The following is a 25173-nucleotide window of genomic DNA, read 5'->3' as shown; positions in this document are numbered from 1 at the left end:
GTCCACGTTTTCCGGGCCCCCGCGTTCCTGGCTGGAGCTCCTGATGCCTAGGCCCAGGGTGGCTTGCTTGGCACCATTGCGTGACGGTGCACCTTCCCGCCCCGCACAGGAATGATCATGAAGTGCCCATAAACTACCCCCGCATGGGTGGGTCTTCAGTTTGATAATCCACAAGATCTGGCAAGCCCTGGCAGTCACGGGAGTTATAAGGAAGGATTATTTGGGCTCATTTCCCCACCCACTCCTCCCAGATGATTTTTGAAGCTATATACCAGGCCTCCTAGTCCATAAAAATATTTTTATTATGCTTGGTTTGTTTGAATCAGTAAACAAGATCCACACGTTGGATTTGTTTGCTGTGGGTCTTCAGTCTCTTCTTTAACATTTTTAAAGGTTCATTTAAAAGGTTACTGCATGGAAAATGGATCATCGGGAGGCAGAGTGGAAGACAAGTCAATGAGGCGGCTGTTACATATTAATTATATTATTACCTATTAAAATAATATAATTTTGTAATAGTTATATTATCATTACAGCATCTGATCTTTTATATCAGAAATTGTCCTGAGTGCTTTATAGATGTTCATTCATTTAATCCTGACAGCAATTTTCTCGAGAGGAGGCGCTACTATGATAAAAATGATGCACAATGGGACTTCCCTGGTCTAGTAGTCTAGTGATTAAAAATCTGCCTGCCAATCCAGAGGGCATGGTGTCCATCCCTGGTCCGGGAAGAGCTCACATCTTTCTTCGTTGCGGTGAGACAGCTAAGGCCATGTGCCGCAACTAGTAAGCAGGCCCGCTAGAGCCTGTGCACTGGCAACTAGAAAGTAGCCTCCACTGGCTGCAACTACAGAAAGCCCGTGCACAGGAACGAGGACCTCATGCACCCCAAGGAAGATACAGCACAGCCAAAAATAAAAATAATTTCTTTTTAAGAAATGAGGCACTGGGACTTCCCTGGTGATCCCGTGGCTTAAATACCATGCTCCCAATGCAGGAGGCTCAGGATCAAACCCCGGTCAGGGAACTAGGTCCGACATGCTACAGCTGAGTCTGCATGCCACAGCTGAAGATCCTGTATATGGCAACTAAGACCCAGAGCAGCCGAAAGAAAACAAGAGGCACTAAGACTGATTCAGAGCAGAAAGAAGCAGGGCCAGGATTTGAACCCTTGCAGCCTAACCCTGGAATTCATGTCATTTACCTTCTTGCTTTGCTGCCTCTGTGACTGGGGCAGAGGGCATGATAATGGAAAAGTGATCTGATTGGAGAGGTTAATTCAACAGGGCTTAGTCATGAATGGAGAGGTAGTAATAAAAGGGGGAAGGAGTCAAGGATGATGAAATAAGCAGAGCCGCCTCCCTGGGAGGAAAACGCCTAGAAATTGTTCTGAGCCAGGTGATCCGCCAAACTTTTTGCAAGCATGCACTCATTTGATTTTTTTCTAAATGGAAATATAGCTGCTGACAATAGTATATAAATCACGAGTGTATAGTCTAGTGATTCAGTTTATTGAATATAAAGGCAATATTCCATTTAGAGTTATTATGAAATATTGGCTATATTCCCCATTTGCATTGTATATCCTTGTGGCCTATTTTACACCTACTAGTTTATACCTCTTAATCCTCTACCCATGTAATGCCCCTCCCCACTGGTAACCACTAGTTTGTACTTATCTGTGAGTCTGCTGCTGCTGCTTTTGTTTCCTGTTACATTCAGTAGCTTGTTGTATTTTTTAGATTCCACATATAAGTGATATCATTGCAGTATTTGCCTTTTTCTGTCTGATTTATTTCACTTGGCAGAATGCCCTTCAAGTCAATCCATGTTGCTGCAAACAGCAAAATTTTGTTCTTTTTTTTATGGCTGAATCGTATTCCATTGTATATATACATCACATCTTCCTTAGCCATTCCTCTGTGGCTGTTCACTTACGTGGCTTCCATATCTTGGCAATTGTAAATAATGCTGCTGTGAACATTGGGAGGCTTGTTATCTTTCCTTAGATCTTCACAGTGAGGGAGGAACTATTTTCAGCCACAATTTACAGATGAGAAAACAGAAACCCAGAAGAGGTTAAGTTTTGAGCCTGAGTCACACAGTTGGGAAGAATGATGGTAGTTTCTAACTCTTAGGATGCCTCACAGCTAACTCTACAAATCCCCCAGAGGGCGTGCATGCCTTCTAGGGACAGGTAGAGATCCTGCCAGAACAGTTAGGAATGGACCCTAGGGCTGAGGAGGTTTTATTTGGGGGATCCTCACAGTCAAGTGCCTGAGAGTCCCTGCTTTCCTGGCCTCTCTCCCCTGAGCTCCTGGCCATCCCTGTACCTCTCCTTGTTTTAGGCCTGATGTCTGCTCCTCTTTCTCCACCAACCAGACTGAGGACTCACCTCTGCATCTCCAACTTCACCCAGCTTGAGCCAAACATTCAGGACACCTCAGTGTGAGGATAACTGAACCGAGTTCTCTCCTTGAGTTTGAGCCTGTCTTTCTGTCTCTCCCTTCTCTGGTTGTTTCTCTGTTCTGACAGGCTCTCCTTCCTGTACCTCTCTCCCAGCTCTAATGTTCCCTGCTCCCCACATCTCTTCCCATCTCCACAATCTTCTAGCATCTCCAGGTATATCTTTTTTTGTGTTGTTTTGGCTGTGCCATGTTGCATTCATGATCTTATTCCCTGAGAGAAAGTGAAAGTCGCTCAGTTGTGTCTGACTCTTTGCAACCTCATGGACTATACAGTCCATGGAATTCTCCCAGCCAGAATACTGGAGTGGGTAGCCTTTTCTTTCTCCAGGGGATCTTCCCAACCCAGGAATCAAACCCAGGTCTTCTGCATTGCAGGTGGATTCTTTAACAGCTGAGGCGCAAGGGAAGCTCAAGATACTGGAGTAGGTAGCCTTTTCCTTCTCCAGGGGATCTTCCCAACCCAGGAATCAAACCCAGGCCTTCTGCATTGCAGGTGGATTCTTTGACAGCTGAGGCACAAGGGAAGTCCAAGAATACTGGAGTGGGTAGCCTATCCCTTCTCCAGGGGGTCTTCCCAACCCAGGAATCGAACTGGGTTCTCCTGCATTGCAGGCAGATTCTTTACCAGCTGAGCCTGACCAGGAATCAAACCTGTGCAGTGAAAGCACAGAGTCTTAACCCCTGGACAGCCAGTAAAGTCCATCCAGGTATATCTTTGTGACCATAGTCCTTTTGACTCACACCCCATTTCAACTCTATGCCTCTCCATGTGTCTCTGAAACTCTCCAGATCTCTCTCTCTATCTCTCAGTATCACTGAGTCTCTGCATCTTCCTTGTCTCTGAGTCTCTCCCCTCATAAAGTCCATCAGAAACACACTGGGAGTCTGGCAAAGCTGGCTAAGGGGAGAGGACCAAAGACGGAGCACTGGCTGTCTCCCCAAACATAGGGAGAATTACAGTCATCCCTCAGCATCCACAGGCTTTCCTAGTGGCTCAGCAGTAAAGAACCCGCCTGCAATCCTGGAGACACAGAAGATGCTGGTTCGATCCCTAGGTCGGGAAGTTCCCCTGGAGGAGGGCATGGCAGCCCACTCCAGTATTCTTGCCTGGAGAATCCCACTGATAGAGGAACCTGGTGGGCTACCGTCCACGGGCTCATGAAGCGTAGGACAGGACTGAAACTACTGAGCGTCAACATGAGTTCAGTATCCACGGGATGGGGTGGGAGTGGTTAGTTCAGGACCCCTCTTGGCTACAGAATGGGGAATGCTAATGTATCTCATATAAAATGATGTGATACAGTTGACCTCTGAATCTCTGACCCTCTAGGTGAGGGTGGGGTGCCCTATTCTCGCTATTTATATGATTCCAAAGAGTAAACTTTCAGGCTGCCCATGACTAGATGTGTTTCTTACATCAACTCTAGGTCCTTGGTGTAAATTAACAAAAGCCATTTTTAGAGGTTCACATTCCAAAAGAGGCCAAATGATTCCACACCCGATTTTGCAAGACATCATGGAAAATTATATATTTATTTGGGGCTTTCCAGGTGGCACTAATGGTAAAGAACCTGCCTGCCAATGCAGGAGACTAAGAGATAAGGATTTGATCCCTGGGTGGGGAAGATCTCCTGGAGGAGGAAATGGCAACCCACTCCAGTATTCTTGCCTGGAGAATCCCATGGACAGAGGAGCCAGTCCATAGTGTTGCAAAGAGTCAGACATGACTGAAGAAACTTAGCAAGCATTTATTTATTTATTTAGCTGCACCTAATGGCTTGTGGGATCTTAGACCTGTCAATAGTGAAAGTGCCAAGTCTTAACCGCTGAACACCCAGGGAATTCTGGGAAATTATTTTTTTTAATGATTTTTTTCCTGGGAAGAGATAAACATTCCTGATAAAATACTTAAGCGAATTTAAAATAAACTTTAATTGGATAATATGTTGTTCTAGAACCAGGCACCCATCCAACAGCCCCTCAAGACACTAATGACATTGCACCAAACTTTTTTTTTTCTAAAAATGAGTGTCCAACTGCCTGGGTTTCCTATAAAGTGGCCCCAGAGCTATGAGTGTATTGGGGTCTCTTATTGGATTTCTACTTCTCCAGAGAAAGAAGTCTGTGCTTCTCCCAATGTACCTCCCTTGACCTTTGAGTATCTTCCTGTGTTTTGTTTTTCTGATTTTTTAAAAAATTTATTTTTTATTTTATATTAGAGTTGATTTACAACGTTGTGTTAGTTTCAGGTGTACAGCAAAGTGATTCATTTATACGTATACACACATCCGTTCTTTTCAGATTCTTCTCGTATACAGCTTATTACAGAATGCTGAGTAGAGTTCCCTGTGCTATACAATAGGACCTTGTTGTTTCTCTATTTTATATGTAGCAGTGTGTGTATGTTAATCCCTAATTTATCCCTCCCCTCAACCTGTCCCCTTTGGTAAGCATACATTTGTTTTCAAAGTCTGTGACTCTGTTTCTGTTTTGTAAATAAGTTCATTTGTATCATTTTTTAAGATTCCACATACAAGTGATAGCACATGCTATTCATCTTTCTCTCTGACTTACTTCAGGTAGCAGGATGAACTCTAGGTCTATTCATGGTGCATTATTTCATTTTTAATGGTTGAGTAATATTCCCTTTTATTTATGTACCACAGTTTCTTTATCCATTCCCCCAGCTGATGGACATTTAGATTACTTCCTGTTTTGGCTGTGGTACAGAGTGCTGCAGGGTATGTTGGAGAGCATGCTTCTTTTCAAATTGTGCTTTTCTCTGGATATGTGCCCCTGGAGGGGGAATGCTGGATCATATGGTAGTTCTATTTTTACTTATTTATTTTTTTGAAGTGAAGAAGTGAAGTGAAGTCGCTCAGTCGTGTCCCATTCTTTGTGACCCCATGAACTGTACCGTACCAGGCTCCTCTGTCCACGGGATTTTCCAGGCAAGAGTACTGGAGTGGGTTACCATTTCCTTCTCCAGGGGATCTTCCCCACCCAGGGATCGAATCCAGGTCTTCCACATTGTAGGCAGACGCTTTTTTTCTTTTAAGGAACCTTTATACTGTTCTCCCGAAGGCAATGGCACCCCACTCCAGTACTCTTGCCTGGAAGATCCCATGGACGGAGGAGCCTGGTGGGCTGCAGTCCCTGGGGTCGCTGGGAGTCGGACACGACTGAGCGACTTCACTTTCACTTTTCACTTTCATGCATTGGAGAAGGCAATGGCAACCCACTCCAGTGGTCTTGCCTGGAGAATCCCGGGGACGGGGGAGCCTGGTGGGCTGCAGTCTGTGAGGTCGCACAGAGGCGGACACGACTGAAGCGACTTAGCAGCATACTGTTCTCCACATAGCGGTTGTAACTCTTCCAACAGTGTAGGAGGGTTCCCTTTTCTCCCCACCTTCTCTATCATTTATTGTTCATAGACTTTTGATGATGGCCATTCAGGCCGGTGTGAGGTGACTGTTCTTTGTTTCTCCGGGTCTTGCTGTCTCCTCTCTTCAGTCTTTCCAAACTCGCCAGCCTCGCTCTGCTCAGCCCCGCCCTCGGTCCGGGCAGTCGCGGCTCCTTTAAGGCGGGCCCCGCCCCCGCCCTGCCCCTCCGGGGTCAGCCAGCGGAGCAGCGGGCTTCCGCGGGCATTCGTCCTCCGCTCCGTCCCTACTCTGCCTTGGGCACCATGGCGGGGTCTGCACTGAAGGTCGCCGGCCGACGGCTCAGTCAACACACAGGGTCTGGAGCCCCCGTTCTCCTACGGCAGGTTCGCTGTGGCTGGACCCGGGAGCAAGATTACTGGGTCCTGAGCGGGTGCAAAGGCGGAACTCCTGGGTCCTTTCAATCCGGAGAGATACCCTGGCCCCAATCCTAGATCTTGGAGGAAGTGGTGTGGGGCTAGACTCTTGAGTCCTTTAAAGGTGGTGGTGGGGGGAGGTGAGGGTGGGGTGGTTCTGGAATCCCCCGGGCTTGGGGCCGGCAACCTGCCTCTATTTCAGAATGGGTGATGGGGACCCAAATTTGGGGACGGATGGATGTTGGAATTCTTTGGTTTAGAAAGTAAAACGGGTCTGGAGTTTCTGGGCCGAGATCCTAGGAAGACACTCGAGTTGAGGCCTGGACTCCTGGGCCCGCAATGAGTGGAAGTCCGATTCTGCGCTCTTAGCTGCACCCGCCCCGCTTCCCAGATGTTTGAGCCCAAGAGCTGCACCTATACTTATCTTCTGGGGGACCGAGAGTCCCGAGAGGCGGTTCTGATCGACCCGGTTCTGGAGACAGCGCAACGAGATGCCCAGTTGGTCAAGGAGCTGGGGCTGCGGCTGCTGTATGCGGGTCAGTGCGGAGCTCCTGGGGTCTGAGGGCGCGGGGCCGCAGCTTGGAGCGGGAAGCCGGAGACCCGGACTCCTGGGTCTCAGGGCGGGCGGGGGCGGGCGCTGGGGGCTGGAATCCCGGGTCCTGTCTGTGCCCTCCCGGACCTGGCCCTCCTCTCTCTCCCAGTGAATACCCACTGCCATGCGGACCACATTACCGGCTCCGGGCTGCTCCGGTCCCTACTTCCCGGCTGCCAGTCTGTCATCTCCCGCCTTAGCGGGGCCCAGGCTGACTGGCACATTGAGGATGGAGACTCCATCCAGTTCGGGCGCTTCGTGAGTTGGATGCTGGGCCTAAGAGGGAGGCGGCCTGGACTTCCTGTGCTAAAGGGAAGTGGGGATGGAGGCCTGGGCTTCTGAGACCTGGGGTAGGAGGGGCGGCCAGGCCTGAGTTCCTATCTGTCTCTGGGAGGAGTTTCTGTCTCTGGGAGGAGGGCACCATAAACCCAGGTGGAAAAGTGGGTCAAGAGTCTCTGGCAGGTGTGTCTCTGACCAAACCCCTTAAGTCAACAACACTTAAGAGTTTTCTGTAACCTTGTGGCAACTCCTTTGCCCGTTGGGTTAGGTTTTGACTGGGAGCTGGAATTCCAAGGTCATAGATAGAAGAAGGTGCATCCAGTAGCCCCAGAGCAAGGACTAACTAGGGTGAGGCAAGTGAGGTGCCCCGGGCGCAACACTTAAGGAGGCGCTCATTCTCACGTCTATGAAACAACAGGGCTGGCACCTTCGAGTGGGTGCCTCCTTAAATATTGCGCCCCTTTAGGAGCCTGCTTGCCTCACCCTAACTCCAGCCCCGCTATTGCCTCACACAGCAATGGTCTGAAGGTTCCTACCTCCTTTTTCTTGCAACCAGCAATATCAGCAGGGTTCCGGCCAGAATTTTAACCCAGGGCAATATGATGGGTGAGGAGGGTGCTAGGGGGAGTTGCCCTCATGGGGAAGGGGAAACAGCTGGCAGAACTCATTTCTGATCAGAGTTTCGAAACACTGAAGAGAGTTTGGCTGGCTTTGTAGACAGAATGTTAGATGACAGGGTGAGGACTTTGCCTCCAGGTTTTGCTAAACGAAATCAGTTTATCTGAGTCAGAAGATTTTGTGGACACGAGGTCTGTGTGTGGGATCGGAAGGTTTATCATTACTTTTTAAATTTAATTTTTATTTTATATTGGCGTTTAGTTGATTTACAATGTTGTGTTAGTTTCAGGTGTACAGCAAAGTGACTCAGTGACCCATTCTTTCCAGAGTCTTTTCCCATATCGAGTTATGACAAAATATTGAGTAGGGTTCCCTCTGCTATGCAGTAGGTCTTTGTTGGTTATCTATTTTCTGTATCAGTTCAGTCGTTCAGTCGTGTCCGACTCTTTGCGACCCCATGAATCGCCCCACGCCAGGCCTCCCTGTATAGTGGTGTGTATATGTTAATCCCAGACTCCTAATTTGGGATCAGAGGGTTTAGCTCCACTGGTCACAGCTTCTTTATTTCAAGTCTTTTCCTGGAAGGAAGTAAAAAGAAAATGCATTGGACATTTATGTACACTGTGTTTAATAGGCAGGTTCTAACAAGCATTAGAGGTGTTAGAAACAGTTGGAGTTATGTGTCAAGGTCAGCCCTTTGTTATATTGGATGAGTGATGTTTTCAGTTAATCAGTGTGGGAGGCTTTAGCTATGGAAGGTTGTTTTAGTGCTTTTCTTTTTTTGGTTATGTGGAGCAGCTTGCAGGATCTTAGTTCCCTGATCAGGGATTAAACTGGGGCCACAGCACTGGGCTTGCCTTGTGGCTCAGCTGGTAAAGAATCCACCAGCAATGTGGGAGACCTGGGTTTCCATCCCTGGGTTGGGAAGATTCCCTGGAGAAGGGAAAGGCTACCCACCTGCTCCAGTATTCTGACCTGGAGAATTCCATGGACTGTGTAGTCCCATGGGGTCACAGAGAATCGGACACGACTGACTCAGTTTCACTTTCACTTTTCACAGCAGTGGAAGCATGGAGTCCAGTCCACTGGGCCACCAGGGAACTCTCAGTGCTTGGTTTTTTTAAACAGCTTTATTGACATAGTTCACATACCATCCAGTTCACGCATTTAAAATACATATTCAGTGACTTAGTATATTTGGAGTTGCACATCCTTCACCACAATTCATTTTAGAATATTTTCCTCACTCCAGAAAGAAGATTCTGCACCCCTTAGCTGTCACCCCAGTGTGCCCTTCTTTCACTCCCACGGCTGTAGGCAACCGCTAATCTCCTTTCAGTCTCTATAGATTTGCTTATTCTGGATACTCCATAGAAATGGTATCATCTAATATGTGGTCTTTGTGACTGTAACACTTGCCATAATTTGTCAGGGTTCATCCGTGTTGTAACATGTATCCAATGTTTCATTTCTTTTTATTACTGAATAGTATTCCATTGTATGGATATATCACATTTTATTTATTCATCAGTCGATGGGCAGTTAAATTGTTGCCACTTTGAGGGTATTATGAATAATGCTGCTATGAATATTCATGAATAAGTTTTGTGTGGGTGTGTGTTTTCATCTCTCTTGGGTGTATACATGGGATGGAATTGCTGGATCATATGCTAACTTTGTTTAACAGTTTGAGGAATTGTTATCAGAAACTGTTACCCAGGGTTTCCCTGGTGGTCCACTGGCTAAGACTCTGCATTACCAATGCAGACGGCACAGGTTCGATCCCTAGTCAGGGACCTAAATCCCACATGCCATAACTAAGAGTTCACATGCCTCAACCAAGATCCAGTGCAGCCAAAAAAAAAAAAAAACTGTTACCCAAAGTGTCTATACAATTTTATTTTTTTCAAATTGATCTTTAAAAAAAAATGTGTGTGTGTGTTAGTCTCGCAGTCATGTCCAACTCTTTGCGACCCCATGGACTGAGTAGCCCACCTGGCTCCATGGAATTCTTCAGGCAAGAGTACTGGAGTGGGTTGCCGTTCCCTTCTCCAGGGGATCTTCCCAACCCACAGCCTGAACCTGGGTCGCCTGCATTTCAGGCAGGTTCTTTGCCATCTGGGCCACCAGGGAAGCCCTTAAATAAACATTTTTAAAAATATTTGTTTATTTGGCTGTGTTGGGTCTTAGTTGAGGCATGTGGGGTCTTTCATTATGGCCACAGGCTTCTCTCTAGGTGTGGCTGTGTGTGCTCTGGAGCTCACAGGCTCACTAGCGGTGGTGCACGAGCGTAGCTGCCCAGAGGCATATGGGAGCTTAGTTCCCTGACCAGGGATCAAACCCACGTGCTCTGCATCAGCAGGCAGATTCTTAACCACTGGACCACCGGGGAGGTCCTGGCTGTACCATCTTATGTTCCCATCACCTGTGTGAAGGTTGCAGTTCCTCGACATCCTCAGCAACACTTTTTATTATCTGTCTTTATGATTATTCAGCATTTTTGTTTGTTTTTCATCTGAGTTCTTTATAAACCTTTGGAGATGGGCACTTTTCTTCCCCTCTCACTTCCCTCCCCTCCACTTTAAAAAGTTTCATTGTAACATGCATATTATAATAACAAGGGCTCATATTATACACGTGCAGCCTGGTAATTTTTTACATATGTCTATCCTGGAGTATCCACCGCCCAGATCCAAATCAAGCCCACTGGTCCAAAAGTCTTCCGCGTCCCCCTTCCTGGCCATTGACAGTCACACGAAGGGACCGTTCTGACTTATTTAATCCCACTGGTTCTGTCTGTGCTGGACTTGATAAACAGGGATCCGTGTGTGCTCTTTGTGTCTGCTTCCTTCACTCTGCATATGCTTCTGTATAATTGTAGTTCTTCCCTTTTGTGTTGTATAGCAGTAGCCGGCACGCTGTTTCTGCCCAAGACCAGATAGTGAATCTTTTTGGTTTTGCAGGCCACATGATCCCTGTTGTAACTACTTAATTCTCCTGCTGCCGTGAAAGCAGTCGCAGACAGTGCAGGCGTGAATGAGCACAGCTGGGCTCCACGAAAACCTTATTTATGGCCCCTGAAAATTGGATTTCAATAATTTCCAAGTGTCATGAAATGCCATTCTTATTTTGATTTTTTTTTTTCCCAACCATCAAAAAGAAAAACCATTCTTAGTTCCCAGGGCTTATAAAAGCAAGTGGCAGGCCAAATGTGGCGCATAGTTTGCCAGCCCCTGCTGTAGAGCATTTTATCATGTGAATTGATGACAGTTTATATATCCTTTGGATCGTTGATTTCAGTTTTGGCCTATTATGTATAACACTGCTTTGAAGATTCTTGAACATCACCCTCAATGGTAATGGTGGGCATTACCCTCAATTCCAGGGAGTGGACTTGCTGGGTCTTAGAACTGACACACATTTAACTTTAGTAGAAACCACCAGTTTTTTTGAACTGGCTGTAGATTTTGTGTTCACAGTGGACCGCATTTGGATGGTTACATTGTAGAATGGACTTTCTGTTTTATTAAGCAATGATTGAGACGTAAACCTTCCAGCAGCTCCCATGAGGGGTGGCAGATTCCGAAAGTCAGTCTTTCCTGTTACATATATTGATGTAGCTTCCCTGATAGCTCAGTTGGTAAAGAATCCACCTGCAATGCAGGAAACCCCGGTCTGATTCCTGGGTCAGGAAGATCTGCTGGAGAAGGGGTAGGCTACCCACTCCAGTATTCTTGGGCTTCCCTGGTGGCCCAGCTGGTAAAGAATCCACCTGCAGTGTGGGAGACCTGGGTTCGATCCCTGAGTTGGGAAGATTCCCTGGAGAAGGGAAAGACTACCCACTCCAGGATTCTGGCTTGGAGAAGCCCATGGGGTTGCAAAGAGTCAGACACGACTGAGTGACTTTCACATACTGATGCAGAGAGGGTGCTGCTCAAGATGCTAATCCCCAGGTCCCACTTAAGAGATTCTGAATTAATTGTTTGAGGCAGACACCAGAAATCAGTAGACTTTAAAACCACACAGGCGATTCTCATTTGGCCCACCTGAGGATTTCAGCGGTTCTTCCTATTTGGAATGAAATATTGTAGAACAAGTCTGCGTGCTGTTCTGTGCTTCGTCGCTCAGTCGGGTCCGACTCTGCGACCTCATGGACTGTAGCCTGCCAGGCTCCTCTGTCCATGGGATTCTCCAGGTAAGAATACTTCAGTGGGTTGCCATGCCTTCCTCCAGGGGAACTTCTCAACCTAGAGATCAAACCCAGGTCTCCCACACTGCAGGTGGATTCTCTACCTTCTGAGCCATCAGGGAAGCCCAAGAATATTGGAGTGGGTATTCTCCAGGGGATCTTCCCAACCCAGGAATCGAACTGGAGTCTCCTGCATTGCAGGTGGATTCTTTACCAGCTGAGCTACCAGGAAGCCCCAGAACAAGTCTAAACTCCCCACCAACATTTTTATGAAAAACTCTCAGCATACATAAAAGTTGAAAAAACATTGACAGCATATGCCTCTATCTATGCATCACTTAATCTTATTTTTTTAATTGAAGTGTAGTTGGTTTACAGTATCTTGTTAGTTTCATGTGTACAACACAGCGTCCATCTTATTTTTTGATGCTTTTTTAAGTACCTCGTCCCCCTAAGCAGAACAAATAAATTTAATTTTTTTCGCAAAAGAAAGTAAGTTTAGCTGATGAAACTTCAGAGTATTTAGCTACAATGGAAAATGACACTTTAGATCTTCAAGTTTAGCGAGTATAGAAACAGCAGTTAGTTATACCATGTCCAAGTGCATTTTAAATAATGGAGCAGAGAAATGAACTTGGGAACCAAGTGGGAAAAGGCTAGCGTTTACTTGCCACCAGGGGGCAGTGCGGGCCATGGGAACTGCCAGGTGAAGGAGCCTCGTGCTTGCGTGCATCTCTTGTGTTGAATTTCGCTGAAGGGGGCTTCCCAGGTGTGATCCTGCCTGACTTCAGAGGCTAGGTCATAACAGGCAGTTGGTGGCACAATGGTAAAGAACCTGCCTGCCGGTGCAGGAGGCATAAGAGATGTGGATTGGATCCCTGGGTGGAGAAGATCCCCTGGAGAAGGGCATGGCAACCCACTGAGTTTTCTTGCCTGGAGAATTCCATGGACAGAGGAGCCTGGTGGCTGCAGTCCATAAGGTCGCAAAGAGTCAGACATGCCTGAAGCCGACTTAGCAGGCACATTTCTGCAGGAAATAGGCGAAAGGGCAGCTGTGGAGCTGTATTACGCCCTTGATGCATCATGAACGGGAAGAATAAATTTTTGAAAAGAATGTGGGGTTAGGCAGGTCCCACAGAATCCCTGCAGAGGATTACTCAGGTTTCAGGAACAGGCGAGGCTGGGCTAGGTCACCATGTTAGCTGCTCCCACCCACAACTTTTTATTTTTGGTGTTTCCAAAACTGTAGTAAATCAAAAGAATAGTACAGTTAATAGTCTCATATCTTTTCTCTGATGTTTACCGGTTGCTGACATTTTTTACTACGTTTGCTTTATTTCTCTCTCTTGTGTATATATTAATACTTTTTTCCTCCTTTTATAGTCAAAAACTAAGTTGCAGACTTTTCCCCCCTAAAGACTTCTAAGATTGTTTTCCTATATCAGCAGTTCTCAAACTCAAACGTTTTGATCTGAGGATTCCTTAACCCTCTTAAAAGTTATAAAGGGCCTCCCTGGTGGCTCAGATGGTAAAAAATCTGCCTGCATTGTGAGAGATGGGGGTTTGATCCCTAGGTTTGGAAGACCCCCTGGAGAAGAGAATGGTTACGCTCCAGTATTCTTGCCTGGGAAATCTCGTGGACAGAGGAGACTGGTGGGCTACAGTTCATGAGGTTTATGGAGGACCCTAAAAAGCTCTTGTTTACCTGGATTCTGTCTGTTAATATTTACTGTATTGTTTATATGTCAATCATATCTGTTTTAAAAAGAAAATATAAGTATTCTGATATGCAAAAAACATTTACTGTATCAGAAGTTGAAACTGAGACTTTTTTTAAAGCACAAGAATACGCAAGCATCCACCTGTCAGAGTTATGACATTATCACAGGTTATGTAGCTTCTGGAAAACTCCACTGAATTCTCAAGGGAGTGAAAAAGGACAGAAGGCCTCTTCACACCATTATGAAAATAGTTTAATAGTTTTGATCTTGCAGACCCTCAGGGTTCCCTCTACGACACCACCTTGAGAACCATTCTTTTTAAAAAAAATTTCTGTCATGTCTAACAACATATTCATGTTCTTAAATAGTTCTGAAATCTAGCCCATGTTCAAATTTCCCCAGTTTCTCAGGAATCATTTTTATCAGTTCAGTTCAGTCGCTCAGTCATGTCCGACTCTTTGCGACCCTCTGAACTGCAGCACACCAGGTCTCCCTGTCTATCACCAACTCCTGGAGTCCACCCAGACCCACATCCATTGAGTCGGTGATGCCATCCATCCATCTTATCCTCTGTCGTCCCCTTCTTCTCCTGCCCTCAATCTTTCCTAACATCAGGGTCTTTTCAAATCAGTCAGCACTTTGCATCAGGTGGCCAAAGTATTAGAGTTTCAGCTTCAACATCAGTCCTTCCAATGAACACCCAGGACTGATCTCCTTTAGAATGGACTGGTTGGATCTCCTTGCAGTCCAAGGGACTCTCAAGAGTCTTCTCCAACACCACAGTTCAAAAGCATAATTTTTATAGCTATCCTTTTATTAAATAGGACCCAATCAAAGTTCATACATGGCATTTGGCTGGTATGTGTATTTAGTCTCTTTTAGTCTAGAACTCAATGTGCAAAGAGTTTGAGCAAACTCTATGAGATAGTGAAGGACAGGGAAGCCTGGTGTGCTGCAGTCCATGGGGTCTCAAAGAGGTGGACACGACTAAGTGACTGAACAAGTCTAGAACAGTTTAATACCCTTCCTGCCCCATGACATTGACTTTTAAAATAAATTGATTAATTAGTTTGGGCTGCAATGGGTCTTCCTTGCTGGGCGTGAACTTTCTCTAGTTGCAGTGAGCAAGGGCTACTGTCTAGTTGCAAAACTTGGGCTTTAGAGTGTGGGCTCAGTAATTGTGGGTCACAGGCTTAATTGGCCCTCGGTATGTGGAATCTCCCCAGAGCAGGGATCAAACGTGTATTCCCTGCATTGACAGGTGACTTCTTAACCACTGGACCCCCAGGGGAACCCCGGACACTGACTTCTGAAGCTCCCAGGGTGTTGTCTTGCAGAATAGCCCACTTTTCAGCTCCCAGGGTGTTGTCTTGCAGAATAGTCCACTTTCTGGGTGTGTCTGGTTGTTGCTTCCTGGTATCATTTAACTTGTTCTTCAACAACTTCCCTTTGCTATTAACTGAAGTTAAATGCAGATTATTTCTGTATTGGATGATGTGAAGTGAAGTGAAAGTCGCTCAGTTGTGTTGGACTCTGCGACCCCATGGACTATACAGTTCAGGGAATTCTCCAGGCCAGAATACTGAAGTGGGTAGCCTTTCCCTTCTCCAGGGTGTCTTCCCAACCCAGGGATCGAACCCGGGTCTCCCACATTGCAGGTGGATTCTTCACCAGCTGAGCCACTAGGGAGGTCCTACTGGATGGCAATAATAATGAATAACTTAATAATAGTTAATAAAGATTGAGTGTGTGTTTCTCACTTAGCATTGTGCTAAGCTCTGGAAGTACATTCTCAGTGTGTAGCTCACAAGACTTTGGGAATCGTATATTCCACTTCTTGGAAGCAGGTGTTGGGGGAGAAGGCAATGGCACCCCACTCCAGTGCTCTTGCCTGGAAAATCCCATGGACGGAGGAGCCTGGTGCGCTGCAGTCCCTGGGGTCGCTGGGAGTCGGACACGACTGAGCGACTTCACTTTCAGTTTTCACTTTCATGCATTGGAGAAGGAAATGGCAACCCACTCCAGCGTTCTTGCCTGGAGAATCCCAGGGACGGGGGAGCCTGGTGAGCTGCCATCTATGGGGTCGCACAGAGTTGGACACGACTGAAGCGACTTAGCAGCAGCAGCAGCAGCAGCTCTGTTTGTGGAGAACACCCACTGCATAATCAACTTGATTATTCATGCTTCAGGCAGTAGTCTGTCTGTTGTCAAGCCTTCTTCTTTTTTGAAAAGTTGACTTATTTTTGGCTGTGCTGGGTCTTCGCATGGGCTGTCCTCTAGTTTCAGTGCTCGGCTTCCCATCGCAGCGGCTTCTCTTGTTTGTAGAGCAGGGGCTCTAGACGCGAGGGTTTCAGTGGTCGCTGCACATGGGCTCAGTGGTTGCGACTCCCAGGCTCTGAGCGACTCATAGGCTCAGTAGTTGTGGCCCAAGGGCTCCATGGCCTGTGGGATCTTCCTGGATGAGGAATCGAACTCATGTCTCCCGCCAGCGCAGGAGGCCACCAGGGAAGCCCTTCTCTCTGTCTTTTTTTTTAAAATTAGAAGCTACAAATATACATTTTTGAGAAATCCTCCGAAAGATAAGGGTCAACAGCAAATTCAGACTTTTAATAACTACTGAGCAGTCCAGACGAAGCGTTACTATGGCTGAACCTGGTTCTTGACCCTCCACTGTGTCTTCTCTGACAAATAAATCTCATTAAACCTTCCTAACCACATAGTAGGGATTCCCTGATGGCTCAGGAGTAAAGAAGCCACCTGCAATGCAGGAGATCCAAGTTAGATCCCTGAGTCAGGAAGATCCCCTAGGAGAAGGAAATGGCAACCCACTTCAGTATTCTTGCCTTGGAAATCCCATGGACAGAGGAGCCTGGTGGGGGCTACAGTCCATGGGGTCACAAAGAGACAGACACAACTTGGTGACTAAACCACAACATCCCTGTAGTGAGATCAGAAGTATTTTCCCATTTTACAGAGAAGGGAGTGCAGAGAGGAAAAGTGACTTGCCCAAAAGTTATCCTGAGAAAGTTGGCCGAGCCAGGATTTGAACCCAGGAGGCTTGATGGTTTCGCTAGATCAGTATTTTAGAATTTTAAAACATTATTATTATTTATAATACAGAAATTATTGTATGCCAGGCATTTTTATTTTTTGGCTGTGCCACTTGGCTTGTAGGATCTTAGTTCCCTGACCAGGGGTCAAACCCCGGCCCTTGGCAGTGAGGGCGTGGGGTCCTATCCACAGGACTGTCAGGGAATTTCCTGAGCATTTTTAAAATGCTTTACAAAAAAAATAAGTAAATAAAATAAAATGCTTTACACACGTGAAATAATTTAATCTTTATAATAGCCCTATGAAGTGGGGACAATTATTATCCGCATTTTACAAATGAGCAGAGAAGCCCAGAGAGGTGAAGTAGCTTGCCCAAGGTCACACAGCTGGTAAAAGCAGAGCCAGATTTACAGCCCATGTCATAGGGCTCCAGGGACTGCTCTTAACCACTAAGCCATGCGCTTTCACTGAGAGAGAAATATTTTACATCTGGGGTCAGCACTGAAACCTCAGCTTCATGAAATAGCACTTACCTTCCTGTGCACCAGGCCCTCTGAGATTTCCCACTTATCCTCTCCCTCTCCGCGTCACTCTTTATGTCTGCCCCACTTCTTTGTTTTGGCTCATGGTTGTGTCTGTGAGATTCATCCATATCGTCATGTGTCGTTTGTTCATGCTCATCCTGTGCCTCAGTTTCCTCATCTGTAGAGTGGGGACAGGAATGATACTTACAGAGTAAGGATGTGTGAGGGAGGTCTGAATGAATTCAGTCCTGTCAAGTCCTTAGAAGAGAGCCTTGAAAAGGAGTCAGTCAGGCCCGTGAAAAGTAGGCAGCCCAGACTGATGGGAGAAGAGGGAGTTGCAGGGGCAAAAAAGTGTGGCGAAGCCCGGTGTTTTCTGGAAATGACTCTGGGATTCAAAGTAGCTGGAGAAAGGAGGATGTCAGGACATGGGGCTGGAAACGTGAGCAGGCACCAGAGCAGGGCTGGAGAGCTGGAACTGTCCTGGGGCCCCTGGGAGCCTGGGGGAGGTTTTCTGTTTTTTTAATTGTTGGATTGAAAAAAAAATAATTTATTTTTAATTGGAGGATAATTGCTTTACAATATGGTATTCATTTCTGCCATATATCAACATGAATCAGCCATAGGAACATATGTGTCCCCTCCCTCTTGAACCCCCCTCCCCTAGGAAGGGTTTTGAGCAGGGACAAAATGGGATCTGGGTGGTAGAAAAGCCCCCTCAGGTCATGTAGGAGGTAGACCGGAGGCTGGTAGGCCAGGGAGGAGGCTGGTGGTTGGCCCAAGCAGGTGAGGCCTGGGATGGACAGGATTATGGGGGTTGATAGAGAAGGTAAATTCTAGATATTCCAGAGAAGGGAAAGATAAATACGGAGGCAATGGCAACCCACTCCAGTGTTCTTGCCTGGAGAATCCCAGGGATGGGGGAGCCTGGTGGGCCTCCATCTATGGGGTCACACAGAGTCGGACACGACTGAAGTGACTTAGCACTTAGCAGCAGACCATTAGCAAAGCCACCTGTGACACAGACTTAGTCATTAAGGGCCTGGGAGGTTTTGATCCCTGTGGCAGGCAGGATTGTGTTCAATTTATATTAAAATTTTGTGTAATTTATACACATCACATAATTAATATGCCATATACTGTTGACCCTTGAAGAACTCAGGGAGTTAGGGCCACTGACCCTCCCCACATTCAAAAATCGGGGTATATCTTGATACGGTCGGTCCTTCTATCTGTATTTTCTGCACATCCATGGATTCACTAAGCCAGGTTGGGTAGTACCGTAGTATTTACTACTGAAAAAAAAATCCTCCTATATATGGACTTGCACAGTTCAAATCTGAGTTGTTCAAGGGTCAACCGTACACGCTCTAACTGTTGTTTAGTCGCTCTGATTCTTTTGAAACCCTGTGGACCCAGCCAGGCTCCTCTGTCCACGGGCTTTCCCAGGCAAGAATACTGGAGTGGGTTGCCATTTCCTTCTCCAGGGAATCTTCCCAACCCAGGGATTGAACCCAGTTCTGCTGCATTGCAGGCAGATTCTTTACGGCTCAGCCACCAGGGAAGCCCCTATATACTCTAATTACTGGTTGTTTACAACTGATGCCCTTCTGATTGGCCAATACCCATGTTATTTGCTGTTGTTGTTCAGTTGCCAAGTCATGTCCGACTCTTTGTGGCCCCACGGATTGCAGCACGTCAGGCTTCCCTATCTCTCACCATCTCCCAGAGTTTACTCAAGTCCGTGTCCATTGAATCAGAGATACCATTGAGCTATCTCATCCTCTGTCACCTTCACCTCCTTCTGCCTTCAATCTTTCCCAGCATCAGGGTCTTTTCTAATGAGTCAGCTCTTTGCATCAGGTAGACAAAGTATTGAAGCTTCAGCTTCAACATCAGACCTTCCAAAGAGTATTCAGGGTTGATTTCCTTTAAGATTGACTGGTTTGATCTCCTTGCAGTCCAAGGGACTCTCAAGAGTTCTCCAACACCACAGTTCAAAAGCATCAATTCTTTATTGTTCAGCTCTCACGTCTGTACATGACTAATGGAAACACCGTAGCCTTGACCATATGGACCTTTTCCAGCAAAGTAATGTCTTTGCTTTTTAACACACTGTCGAGGTTTGTCATAGCTTTGTTATAACCAAAGTTAAATATTTTGAACATTTCTTCTGAATATCCATCCCCTTTTTTGGTTCAAAAATTTCCATGCTTTTTGTTTAAAAAATTCAGAGAGTATGGAAACATACAAAATAAAAAGTGAAATATCATCCCTCCACTACCAAAGGGCAATATTAATTTGAGGGGTCAGGGGATGTGATTTTTCCAACAAGATTTTGCAAGATTTGTGATTTCCCTTTGCACTTGTTTTGCATTGCCCATGTACCCTAGTGCAGATGAGCTAAGAAGGTGTTTGGCAGATAGTAACTGAAAAAACCATACAGTGGCTTGAACAAACAGTTTCACTTTTTCCTATAACAGGAAATTTAGAAGAAGGTAGTTATTCTCTGATTTGGCATCACCATCGTTTGTGGGGTTGATTATCTTGGCTTTTTTTCCTTCATGGTTGCAAGATAGCTGCTGCAACTCCAGCCATCACATCTTGTGTTCAGAGCCAGATGAAGCGGAAAGGGCAAGTGCCAGTCCCTTTTTATCAGGAAGGGAAAAGCTTTCCCAGAATTTCTCAGGATACTTGCTGAGATCTTATTGGCCAGAGAACTGTACCAGAGGCCACCCAAGCTGTCAGGGAGACTGGGAAAGTGCTTCTGCTGGGCACACTGATGCCCCAAACCAAACTGGAGATCTGTGAGTGGGGAAGGTTAAAACAGATATCGGCTGTGGATATAGAGTCTGCACATAGTGTCCTTTGATAATTAGCAGATGACTGCCCTGGACAAGGATGCTAACTGGTGGGAGGAGCCTCTATTAAGAGAGGAGGAGTGATATTGAGTGGAAACTAATCTCATAAGTGATTGTTAGATCACTGGGGTAATAATTGTTTTCTGACAGTTGCTTCACTGAACTGAATGTGGCAATTTAGATAATCAGGGCTCCCTGGGTGGTGTTTTTGTGCTTATGTGTCAGTTGTTCTTAACAGCAGAGCCTTACTAGTCGCTTTGAGAGCTCAGAAAATATGTGCCTTTGAGATGTTGCTAGATGCTGCTTGCAGCTGCTGCTAAGTTACTTCAGTCGTGTCCGACTCTGTGCGACCCCAGAGACGGCAGCCCACCAGGCTCCCCCGTCCCTGGGATTCTCCAGGCAAGAACACTGGAGTGGATTGCCATTTCCTTCTCCAGTGCATGAAAATGAAAAGTGAAAGTGAAGTCACTCAGTCGTGTCCGACTCTTAGCGACCCCATGGACTGCAGCCCACCAGGCTCCTCCGTCCATGGGATTTTCCAGGCAAGAGCACTGGAGTGGGGTGCCATCGCCTTCTCCGAGACGCTGCTTAGCTGCCGTCTAAAATGGCTTTTCTGAGTTGTACTCACATCCCAGAGGATGAAAGGGTTTGTCTCAAACACCCTGAGCAACTCTGACAGTTGCCAATCTGATAAATGAAAAATAAAGGTTTTAAAATTTAGATCTCTCTCTCCCTGCCCTTTTTTAAAGGGGATCAAACATCTTTTCAGATGTTTGTTCCCTCTTCCCTGAATTGCCTGTTCTTTTATTTAGCCATTTTTCTTTGGAGGTTCTTGATGTTTAGAAGCTGTTCAGATATTCTGGTTTTATAACACTTTCTTATACATGCTGCTAACATTGTCTCTGAGTTTTTTTGTTTTGTCACTCTGATTTTCCTTTCCTATAAGGAAGTTAAACTATGTGGTCCCTGTTTTTTCCTTGTGGCCTCAGGATTTCTATCTCAAGATTTTATGTATATATATATATATATTATATTATAGATATAATGCATAATTTTATATAAACATTAATATAATATGTATCTATAAATATAGATCTATTCTTTTATATTTCCTTCTAGAATTTTGGTGGTTTTTTTTAGTGTTTATTTAGTTTATCCTGAATTTTGTATTTTATTTTTGATTACAAAGTGGCATGTTCACTGTAAAACAAAAAGATAATATAGGAGGAATCTAAAGAAAAAATATTTTGAGCTAATTAATACATTTTTTAAAATAGACATTGTTTAAGTTGCTTTGTAACTTGTTTTTTTTGCACGTACTGGTTATTAAACATCTTTTCATGCCATTGAATATTTGTGTATAGCACCATTAAATTTTATTTCAATGACATAATTTTAAATGTCTGTTTGGTATTTCATATTTATTAGTGTGCTTATCTTTTTCTTACTGATATGCAAGATCCTTTTGTATGTAAAGTATCCTGACTACCGTCTGGTATGTATGTGCTACAAAAATATTTTGCCAGCGTGTTGATTTCCTTTAAATTTTGTTTATGATGTTGTTGCCATTCTGAAACCTCAAATTTATTAAAATTCCAACCACCGATCTTTCCCTTCATGATTTATGCCTTTTAAGATGAATGTTCTTCTCTAACCAGAGATCATATATCAGGTTGGCTAAAAACTTCATGAATGAACTTCTTGGCCAACCTATTATTTCTTTGTATGTTTGTTGTTTTTCTAGTTTTATGATTTTATTTCCTTGTTTTAAGTTTGTAATTCATTGGGGGTTTACTCTGGAGTGATGTCTGAGTCTAGGATCTAACTTACATTTTTTTTTTTTAATAAAAAAAGTACACATTATCTAAATGTGACCCTGGGATGGGGTGGGAGCATCTGAGGCCAGTTTTACCACGAGTGTAAAACCATAGGCTTATTGGTGACTCTTTGTACTTTCCTTCTCTGCCAGGCCTTGGAGACTCGGGCCAGCCCTGGCCACACCCCTGGCTGTGTCACCTTCGTCTTGAATGACCACAGCATGGCCTTCACTGGAGACGCCCTGCTTATCCGAGGGTGCGGGCGGACAGACTTCCAGCAAGGTCACAGGCCCTTTTCCCTGACGCAAGATTTTAGTGTGGTTATGTGAATGCCAGGATTTTAAGTGTCCATTGTACGAATGAATGAACGAAATGTTAGATTTTTAGGGGATCAGGATTAGACTCAAGGAGTTTAGCTGCTAGGAGGTGGTTAGGTCCAGTGGTTTAATTGCTAAGGTGTGATGTTACCTTGGGCTTCCCTGGAGGCTCAGCAGTAAAGAATCTTCCTGCCAATGCAGGAGACTCAGGAGATGCTGGTTTGATCCCTGGGTCGGGAAGATCCCCTGGAGGAGGAAATTGCAATCCACTCCAATATTCTTGCCTGAAAAATCCCATAGGCAGAGGAACTTAACAGGCTACAGTCCTTGGGGTTGCAAAGAGTTGGACACCACTGAGTGACTGAGCATGCATGATGTTACATTTGGGGTTTAGCTGCTGGGGGCAATTACGTTAAGAAGTTTCACTGTGGGAAGGGTGTTTAGTTTCACGGTGTCAGGGTCCAGCTGCCCTTTGAGTATGTGTGTGAATGGGGTGGACACTAGATTGGGAGGATTCAGCCACCTTGCAGGGTGAGGCTGAATGAGAGAAAAGAGACAGCCTTAGTGAGCTGGCTGTGGGTAGCCATGTCCCCAGGCTGCTTCTTGCTTCCTCTTTGCTTATCTTTCCATCTTGGTCTCTGTCTTTTTCTCTCTGAAGCTCCTAATCTTCCATTTATTCATCCAACACAGTCATGAGATCAAAGAAAAGATGAAAGAAAAGATGGCAGAACATTCTGAGAGGTTTGCTCCTGTCCCAATTTAGGACTCAGAGCTTCTTGCCAAAACTATGGCTCTATCCTCCTTTGCCTCATGTCTTCAATTTCTTACCTTCTAGTCCACTTTCCCTGCCCAGAATCCTTCCTTAGCACCCCCAGAGCGAGGGGACTTGGTGCTTCAGGGTCCTATCCCAACCTTCTTTACAGTCCTGCTGAATTCTTACCATTCCCCAAGTCTTTGCATGTGCTGTTCCACTTACCTAGAATTCCCTTCCCTCTCCTTCTCTACCCAAAGGGCTACTGGCAGAAAATGAGGGAGAAGGTTTAGCTACAGTGATTTTTATCCTCCTGTCTTTTTCCTGAAGGGAAGCAGTTTGGGAGCTTCTCTCAACCTGTTGTTCCACTGACCTCTGAACTTTTCCTTCCCCAGGCTGTGCTAAGACCTTGTACCACTCAGTTCATGAAAAGATCTTCACTCTTCCAGGAAACTGTCTGATCTACCCTGCTCATGATTACCACGGTGAGGGCTTCCTGGAGGAGTTGTGGGATTTACATAATTTAGCTTTTGAGAGGGAGCACTGAACTGCTGTCATCCTCGTGTGGCTCTTGGACTACAAGTCCCAGGAATTCCTCTGGCCAAAAAGATCAAGTGCTGAGGTATACAGAGGGTAGATGTAGAAAATATAATGCCTGGAATTCCGGAAGGCATAGGCTTTCCTGGGACTTCCTTATAGACCTTAAGGAACTGGGAAACTACATTTCCCATAGTGCCTATTGGTTAGGGGGAAAGCAATCTGTTAGTCCTGGGCCAGAAATGTACCCTGAGGCCTCCTGGGAAATGTAGTTCTGGGAGGCCAGAAGCACTGGACAATTTGACATTCCTCCCCACTCCCTTGGCCATTAGGGCTTACAGTGTCCACTGTGGAGGAGGAACGGACGCTGAACCCTCGGCTCACCCTCAGCTGTGAGGAGTTTGTCAAGGTCATGAACAAACTGAACCTGCCTAAACCTCAGCAGATAGGTGAGTGGCTGAGGATCTGGACTCCTGGATCTGAGGGAAGGAGCTGGGGGTCTGGACACCTGGGTCTGAGGGAGGAGGTGCTGAGGGTCTGGACTTTTCTCAAAGAAGAAGAACTATTGGGATGTCTGGGTCCCCAGTGGGGCAGAGGGGAAGACAGATGGTCTGCTTGGGCCCCTTTGTTTCACTCTTAGCTTCTTCGTTTCAGACTTTGCTGTTCCAGCTAACATGCGCTGTGGGATCCAGACACCCCCTTCCTGACCGACCCTGCCTCTCAGGCCACAGCTTACATCCGTTAAGAATGCACTAGGTGGGGTGAGGGGAGCCGTGCCATCACTGGGGCCTCTCTCCTCTTCCCCTCCCTTACTAGCCCCCTCAAGCTTCTTAAATAAAAATCTTTTTTCTCTGAATCTGACTTCTGTTTTCTGGGGGAACCAGTGAGTTTCTGGGCTGAGGTATCTGCGGTTAGTTCTGGTCCCTGGAGAGGTCAGGGAGCAAGGCAGGATAAAGGTCCTGGGAGCCTGGAAGGAGGAGATTTTTGTAACTCATAAGAGAGAAGCAAACAAATATGTGGGGCAGGGTTTCTCAGCTCCTTGGATTAGAACAGTCTTGAATTTAAACCACTTGCCCTGTGAGACCCAGAATAAAGTGCTTCAATTCTCCCAGCCTCAGTTTCTTCATCTGTAAAATGGGAATAATAGAAATAATAATGGGGTATTGTGATGATCCAATGAGTTCATATACATGAAGTGCTTGGCACACTGCCTACACTGCAGATTTCCTATCAGTGTTAGCTATTATTGTTACTATCTTTTCGAATGATCTCTCAGGGACTTCCTGGCTTGAATGACAATAAGCCTAATGGTAAAGACTATGGATTTTCCAGAGAACAGATATGTTGCTCACATTAACAACATGTGTAGACTCTGGGTATGCTTGCCCCCCTCAGCCTCAGTTTCCTGACTATAAAATGGAGATAGTAATTTCTCTGTAAGCTGCTGTAAAGATCAAATAATTTAATGTGTATAAAATGTTTATACTTTATATAGGCAGCTCCTGACATCCAAAAATCCTTTCTCACATAGCAGTTATTTTCCTGTTTTTGCTCAGAGAGGAAAGGGTCTGGCTGAGACCTTTAACCTCTGCCCTCCACCCATAGCAAGGTGGGGGGGCCACACTTCCCGCTGTCTCTGGGCGGGCCTCTGA

General features: G+C 45.8%; 1 protein-coding gene across 4 annotated transcripts; it reads left to right on the top strand.

The window, feature by feature from the left end:
- Positions 1 to 5911: 5911 nt before the first annotated feature.
- Positions 5912 to 24377, top strand: ETHE1 (ETHE1 persulfide dioxygenase). Of its 4 annotated transcripts, none has more exons than XM_069550957.1 (7): positions 5912 to 6237; positions 6637 to 6803; positions 6969 to 7117; positions 22069 to 22198; positions 23380 to 23469; positions 23854 to 23970; positions 24176 to 24377. In XM_069550957.1, the coding sequence occupies exons 2-7, from the start codon at positions 6659 to 6661 to the stop codon at positions 24226 to 24228; spliced, it is 684 nt and encodes a 227-aa protein (XP_069407058.1). In that variant the 5' UTR covers positions 5912 to 6237; positions 6637 to 6658; the 3' UTR covers positions 24229 to 24377. The 4 variants fall into 4 exon arrangements, with proteins under 4 accessions (XP_069407058.1, XP_069407057.1, XP_069407059.1 ...); XM_069550956.1 differs by having other exon boundaries at positions 6067 to 6237; positions 6659 to 6803; XM_069550958.1 differs by lacking the exon at positions 6969 to 7117 and having other exon boundaries at positions 6075 to 6237; positions 6659 to 6803.
- The last annotated feature ends 796 nt before the right edge of the window (positions 24378 to 25173 follow it).

Source organism: Ovis canadensis, chromosome 14 (assembly GCF_042477335.2).
Source record: "Ovis canadensis isolate MfBH-ARS-UI-01 breed Bighorn chromosome 14, ARS-UI_OviCan_v2, whole genome shotgun sequence".
In the NCBI taxonomy this organism is placed as follows: Eukaryota; Metazoa; Chordata; class Mammalia; order Artiodactyla; family Bovidae; genus Ovis; species Ovis canadensis.
The sequence above is the reverse complement of the archived record's forward strand: the minus strand, read 5'-3'. Positions and strand labels throughout refer to the sequence as shown.